Here is a 7,550-nt window from a genome sequence, read left to right as displayed (position 1 = left end):
TTCCGAGATCAAGTATGTAATCGGCAAGTCACCAAGGGCAGACCCATCGAATGATAGAGGTCTGCCACGAGAGGCATTTCTAAAAGCCATGGGAGATAACCAGGATGAAGGTAGTACAACATGGGCAACGAAGCGAGAGGAGGTAAAAGCTGCCGAAGGGAGAGTACACAAAGGTCGAGTGAGTGTCACGATGGGAACCAGAGAGGGGAGGAAATAGGGTAAGGGAGATGGTTGGAGACCCTAGTAGGAAGTGTGATTGGACACGATGAGGCAATTGTTGCTCGTATTCCCGAGGTAGGAAGACATACGAATGTGTGGGCATATTATGGATGTGGGAAAGGTTTAAATTCCCTCCTTGCCAGCGCATAGGGAATGCAGAGGGAATTCACGGGGTAATTGGAATGGTGATTTGTGCACTCTTGGGTTAGGCCCACACTACCTAGCAGAGCCCACGGGCAGTAAGGGGAATGGGCCAAAAGAACTCAGGGTTAAAGGCTTGGGCAAGCCTACCGCCATGAGGCTTAGCTAATGGCCGACCCTTGTCTCCTGTCCAGTGCATTAATGGAACCAAGACATCTTAGCATTTTGTCCCCCGAAGAAGTAAACGCATTAAATGCGTCCGAGTGGCCTCCCTCTAGGTCAAACCCTTGTACCTCGCACGGTTGGCGGCATGAAATGCAATATCCCACCTTCTCGACAAGGAGAATGACGACCATGATGGGCGAGTTTTTTTTAGGAACAGGGCACGAATAAAAGCAAGCCCGTGGCACGAAGTTAAGAGATCGAGGTATTTGACAAGTAAGACTATTCCTCTCTGTTCTCAGAGATTAAGTTCTCACGATAGCTAACTTTGGCATCGAAGGCTATCCATTCCCAGCCACCCTTTCCTTCCTCCTCTTGTAGGTGTTAGACAACGGTTACAATGATAGCTACAAAACACACCTTAACAAGAAGATATATGAGTTGCACTTTCTTGTACTGAATTCAGCCTTTATGAAATTGTTCATGTCAATGAAAATATCTGAAAAATAAATTCTAGCTAGGTTTGGTGGCCAGAGACTATGTTCAGAATAGAATTGACAAAAAGAATGATCGGAAAGAATTTCACCTGTTTATCCTTCTTCTCAATCATTAGGTCTTGTTCTATTGTCCTCTGATTCCACTTGTCACTTTAACCTCTAAATGCTTTAATAAAGTGTTTTATGCTTCTAATTGTCAGAATAGTTTAACAAGGAACTCTCTCTTTCGGGTAAAATCCCATCGGGCTACTTCAATACTACATTTGAATTCAGATGCTACCAACACTACTAAAAGCCTCGCTTTTGATGGTGTCTTCATCACACTGTACAACATTAAACTAGAAAAATCATAGGTGGTATTGCGTGATCATGTTAAACAAGCTGTACCATCATCATGGGATCCTACTGCATTGGGAAGCTGAGTTTTATGGCTTTCAGCTTTGTTCTCATCGGTCTGTGGGTAGCTGTAAAGTGTATGATATAATCCTACTGTATTAAGTGTAAAGAACGTATCAAACTTATGCTGTGTTTGGATAATTCCAGGTTTGTTGAGAAGTATGGCACACATATTATAGTTGGAGTGAAAATGGGGGCAAGGATTTAGAAGCCGTTTGGATTGAGAAACACCCCCCTCCGCTTACCACCACCGTCAATACAGCTCAGCTCAGTTGTGATACCCCTGGACCAATGTACCATCAGAGGCCTAGACCTGCATTGAGAACCCCCAAGACCATTTCCACGATGCAACTCCACTACCCAGCCAACACGAAAGCCATACCAGCTACCCTCACCTTCATGCATGGTTCTGATTTTACTCCCAGAAACAGAGCAACCCAACCCAGGCCACCGTGCTCCTCCACCTCGAAGTTCTTCCACCGTCGCCCAACCACTTGCATAGAGAACCGAAGCCTCTGTTTTTAGTAGCCAAAGCAGAGCACGGTTGTGGTCTTAGCCCTTGCATGGCAGAAGCTGAGTGACGTCGCCGCACCTTGCGTCGCAAGAATCACTGTTGAACTCAGCCCAGCTCCATCGTCGTTACCCTCACGCCGCCTCGAATCTCCCCCACCACGCAGGAAGGTAGATGTGGATGACCTCGGTCTGGCAGCCTAGAATGGTAGTCACACGGATGTCCTGTTCTTCCCCACGGTGTCTCTGCTCTTTGTTTTCCTTGGGTAAACCTCCATTTCTTTTTCTTCCTTTCAAAGGGTTTGAGTTTATTACTTTAAATCGGGTTGGGTTTGAGTTTATTAGAAAAACTATCAGAACATATTTTTACAGGCTGTCTCATGTGAGCATGGTGTTTAATTTGGGTTTGTGTATTTTATATATAATCGGTGTTAGCAACTTTTAATAGATTTTATTTTATCTTATTATATTATGAAACTATTGTATTGTTTTAATTTATGTTGTGATTAATATTTTTAATTAGACATACTTTTACTTGGATAATTTTTTTTTTTAATTTTTGTATACATATTTTTTAAACATTTTTAAATATTTTTTAAAAATATAAAAAAAATGCTAATACATTAATAATCAATAAGTAAAAGAAATTTAAAAAAAAAATTAAATACAAGAATGATAATGAGAAGACAAAATGGAGAGACATAGTAACATCATTCTAAGTAAATATCCTCAAAATACTTATTATCAATAATGTTTTATGTCCAATTCATATAAATCAGATAAACAAAATCACATCTCACGCTTCACGATTTTAACTCCCAATATAAATTACACACACACACACACACACACACACACACACACACACACATATATATATATATATCTATTTTGATTATTAGTATTTATAAATTGTAGGTGACGAGGAAAGAAATATCCCTTTTTCCAGGGGACAAAAGTCATTTTTATTTCAACTGAAATAGATAATATCTAAAGTATTCAATAACATCTAACACTAACTTCATATCAGTACATTGCAATGAACATAATTCGACTTTAACGACCGTGAAGCAAAGAAACTGTTACTTCATTGGCAGAAATGGCTCCTTCGCTAGTTGACGTGTCTTTCTTACAGCTATGACCCGTCAAAACAAATGCAGGTTGTTGTGGAGAAGGAAGATGTTTGTCATTACCCAACATTGCAACAACTGCTGACATGTTTGGTCGATCTGTTGCATATTCTTGCACGCACAAAAGTCCAATTTGAATGCATCTTGCAACTTCATTATCGGGGGTCTTGTCACCCATTGATGAATCAACTATTTCCATGGCTTTGCCTTTCTTCCATAACTCCCAAAGCTACAATTAAACAGCATGTTTGAATGTTTAGGTTTAAATAATATAAGACAAATTATTTGCATACACGTGGACTCACATGTCCAACCAAGTTTGAGGGGGGATCATCATGATAAGAAGTATTGTTCCTTTTGCCAATAATGATCTCAAGCAGCAAAACCCCAAAGCTGTATACATCTGACTTCACGGAAAATACCCCTTGCATTGCATACTCCGGAGACATATAACCACTGCAACAACGTAATGAAATTACCACATAACTAACAATATATGTTTAATGTTTTGCTCAAAAACCAATTTGGTTTGTACTATTAATGTATCCTTGATTTGTAACACACTTACTATGTTCCAACAACCCGATTTGTATTTGCTTCAATTTGGTCCCCTGACTCCCCTCCAACGATTCTAGCCATACCAAAATCTGCAATTTTTGGATACATTGCATTGTCAAGCAGAACATTGCTGGCTTTTAGATCTCTGTGGATAATCCTTAATCTTGAGTCTTGATGAAGATATAAGATCCCTTGAGCAATCCCACAAATAATCTCGAAGCATTTGGCCCAATCTAACAATGACCTTTTTGTTTCATCTGAATGAAGAGATAAGATCTTTAGATTATTTGCTTGGTAGGTATTCTGAACAATAGAAGAAGAAGCTTATGTGAAAAAAAGACATACCAAAAATTAAAGTGTCCAAACTTCTATTTGGCAAGTACTCATAGATTAACATCTTTTCTTCTCCTTGAACGCAATAACCAATAATCCTCACAAGGTTCCTGTGTTGAAGTTTAGCAATGATTGTAACTTCATTCTTGAACTCTTCTATGCCTTGTCCAGAGTACTTCGATAGTCTTTTCACTGCTATTTCCTTTCCATCATGTAAGCAACCCCGAAAGCAAATACCAATTTCAACCTTAAACATTCAGAATGGAATTACTGATGCATCGGACACGTATGAATTGAATTTATGCAGTTTTCAATACATTTTCAAGGAGATTACCTTGTACACTGATCCAAAACCACCTTCTCCTAGCTTGTTAGAAACAGAGAAGTTATTCGTGGCTGCAACTATCATTCTTAGGTCAAGGAATTGTAAATCTGAATTTCTCGTACTTCTATCGAGCTCCCTTGTACACTTGTTTTGCCTTTTCTCTGTCGTCAAACGCAGTTAGAAATTTTCAAAGTGCAACATTTTAAGCAATTATGAATTCTTCACAGAATGAAATTGACTGAAGATAGACCCTAAAAGAAAGGAAGCAAATGGAGGAAAAGAATAAATGAAAAATTCTTGAAAGTACAGTACTTTTATGTTCAATAGGCTTAAAAATAAACAAATATTTGAAATGAAGAAACCGCTTTAAAAATCATGTTTTACTTACCTTTTATCTTCCTCATTATGAACCAATACACAATGGAAGCCACAATAAGTAGCATTACTGCAACAAAAACCACAAGAATCGCCAGCTTTCCTTTATTTTGAAGAAGACCATTCTTCTTTGCATGTTGAGTTAAGAAAAATAAAAAAAGAGTGGAAAACTCAATCTTTATATGCGATTCATGAACCTGAATCTTCTTCAGACTTAGATGGGACATGGATCGTGTTTTAAGTTAAAAAAGAATAATAAAATTGGAGTACCTAATGTAGCAGCATCCACGCGTAGATATAAATCTTGTCCTACGTTGTAATAGACTCTCATGTCCACCAAGTTCCCGTGCCATGTAAGGCACCCAATCCCTCCCTTTGTCTCAATTGCATTGGTGTATGCCGTACAATTACAATTCTTCATGCACTCTTGCTTGCACTCTTTCATTGATAGACTCATGTCCACACGTGCCATCGAGGTATCCGGCACCTTCACACGTGCAAGCTTCACGAACCCTTCTCCTCCTCGATTCCTCACGCACCCGCCCGACCCATCTCTCAGGAACCAATCATGGGCTGACTTGGGTTCAAACCCGGGCAAGCACGTGCACTCGAACTTTTCTGGGATGTTCAGGTCACAGTAACTATTTGGTCCGCATTTTTGGTAGTAATCGCAATTCTTTGTCGGGCTGGAAAAATACCGGACCCACCCGTTCCCATTGCAAGTAAACCGCTCTGTGACCCCAGGTTCCTTTAGCACCACAATAGAGAAAACGTTAGGTACAGTGAGACGGTCTTCAATGGTGATCTCATCTTGATTATCCACGAAGGTGGAGTTGAAGATGAAGTTCTGTGTCATTTCGGGTACGCCGCTCCATCTTTGTCCGGTCCAAGATCCGAGCCGCCACAAAGGAGCCCCACCCTTGTATAAGAACAGCTGCGGATACCCGGTTGGATCAATCGCTAAGGTGCAGTTGCCGGTTCCCGGGTCATCCTTGGACTTCCAAGATGTCAGGAACCTGTTCAGCCCAGCCCGGCGATCGAGCCCGAGTTTCATAAACGGAAGCCAAGTGTCGGTCGGAAAGTCAAAGCTCTGCCATATAGGGCGCTGGGTTTCTGGATGAACCAAAACGAGGTTCCCGGTGTCCAAGAGCCGAGCCATGGAATGGTTCGCGGAGACAACAGAAGCGTTAGTAGACCAGCTAGGGATGTTTCGGTTTGTCTCGGTGAGGACGAGGTTTCCATGACCGTCGATGGAAAGGATACCCGTGGTGCCATCGAGTGGATCGTTTCTGTTAGCGACCCAAACAACCGTCTGTACTGGAACTTTGTTATACCAAATCCCGACGTAGCGACGGCTGGAATTGGCAAGCCGGCTGAAAAATCCAAGAGCAAACGTTTCTCGGTTGGAGACGAGGATGTCACCGTCTTTAAGAGGCTCGTCCGGCGTTATGGTATCTTGGGAAACGCATATTTGGAAAAGGAGAGAGAGAAGCAACAGTGGAGTCAATAACTTTTTAGAAGGTGAGGACATCGTTCTTCCAACCAAGCCAGTCGGACGTGCTCGAGTACATTTAAATATTTAAAAAATTAAAACATACATTAATTTATTAATAATCACTTTCTTAATAATTAAAATTTAAAAATTATAAAAATATAATATAATATATAAGCAATCAAAATAAATGAAGAAAAGCTATAAGACAAAGTAGCATTTTTTTAGGGATGTCAAATCGTATTAACAGGTCATATTCGTATCATGTCAAAGTATGTATATTATACTATATAGGTAAACCCTAACCTAATCAATTAAACTTATCGTGTCAAAATCTTAAACTCTAACACGACCCATTCACATAATGTGTCGTGTCGTGTCGTGTCAATCCATTTTGACCCATTAGTGAATATTACTAAATAAGTTAACATGGTACAATACAACTTGTTTCAAACTGTTTATATAAATGGACTAAATAGGCCTGAAATTAACCTATTTGACTTGATTAAATTTAACATAATTTTTTATAAATGTTAAAATCACAATATCTATAAAAATTATAAAACTAACTACAAGTCCAAAATTACAATCTAAACAATAAAAATATCAAAATTAAAATTCTAACAATTTTACTTGTGGGTAGAATGGTATAATTGTAACTTTAACTTTCTTTACGTATCATAATAGGTTTGGGTCAATAACGGGTCAACCCGTTTTGACCCAAACCTATTAAGACTAAACCCTAACTCGTTATTATCGTGTCGTGTTTATATTAGGTTAACGGGTCGTGTAACATATTGTCACCCCTACATTTTTCTTCTATATATTATTATCACACATGCACTTATAATTACACATACAGTTGTGCAATCGTTTTGAAAAAGAGTATGATTTACTATTAAAGAATTAATTTTTTTCATGTAATTCTCGTATTTATTTACTTTTTTCAAGGTAATTGCACGACGCTTGCAAACTCACGACTGCAACTATCCTTTCTCTTATTTGAAAATTACAACGTCGTTTATTTTTGCAGATGAGATGAGATAAATTGAAATAAAAGTTTAAAGTTGAATAAAATATTGTTAGAATATATTTTTTAAGATTATTTTTATTTTGTGATTCAAAAAAACTGAATTATTTATTTTATTTTGTGTAAAAATTTAAAAAGAAAAATATTAAATACAACCGCCTCATGTAATCGCCTATGTAACCGTTCGAGTGGTCTAGTCGTTACCATTTGAACACCTGTGAAACGGCTCCCGAGATTGACTCTTGGGTGCCAACCATTCGAATGCCTAAGAAAAGCATTTGAACGGTTCCATTTAGGCGTGGCCAACAATGATTGAGTCGACTCAATGGCCAATTGACTAAATTTCTTACTTTTTTCTAACAAAATACTATATACAATGCCT

General features: G+C 38.8%; 1 protein-coding gene across 4 annotated transcripts; it reads right to left on the bottom strand.

Annotated features, from left to right (window-relative positions):
* Window positions 1-2,851: 2,851 nt before the first annotated feature.
* LOC122275124 (G-type lectin S-receptor-like serine/threonine-protein kinase At1g11410) lies at window positions 2,852-6,194 on the bottom strand. 4 transcript variants are annotated; one of them, XM_043084079.1, is made up of 7 exons: window positions 4,917-6,194; window positions 4,660-4,788; window positions 4,281-4,432; window positions 3,959-4,193; window positions 3,624-3,870; window positions 3,361-3,511; window positions 2,852-3,284 (listed from the first exon to the last, which is right to left on the bottom strand). In XM_043084079.1, the coding sequence occupies exons 1-7, from the start codon at window positions 6,175-6,177 to the stop codon at window positions 2,982-2,984; spliced, it is 2,478 nt and encodes an 825-aa protein (XP_042940013.1). In that variant the 5' UTR covers window positions 6,178-6,194; the 3' UTR covers window positions 2,852-2,981. The 4 variants fall into 4 exon arrangements, with proteins under 4 accessions (XP_042940013.1, XP_042940014.1, XP_042940015.1 ...); XM_043084080.1 differs by having other exon boundaries at window positions 3,959-4,169; XM_043084081.1 differs by having other exon boundaries at window positions 4,660-4,716.
* Between the last annotated feature and the right edge of the window lie 1,356 nt (window positions 6,195-7,550).

This window comes from Carya illinoinensis, chromosome 9, assembly GCF_018687715.1.
Source record: "Carya illinoinensis cultivar Pawnee chromosome 9, C.illinoinensisPawnee_v1, whole genome shotgun sequence".
Taxonomy (NCBI): Eukaryota; Viridiplantae; Streptophyta; class Magnoliopsida; order Fagales; family Juglandaceae; genus Carya; species Carya illinoinensis.
The sequence above is the reverse complement of the archived record's forward strand: the minus strand, read 5'-3'. Positions and strand labels throughout refer to the sequence as shown.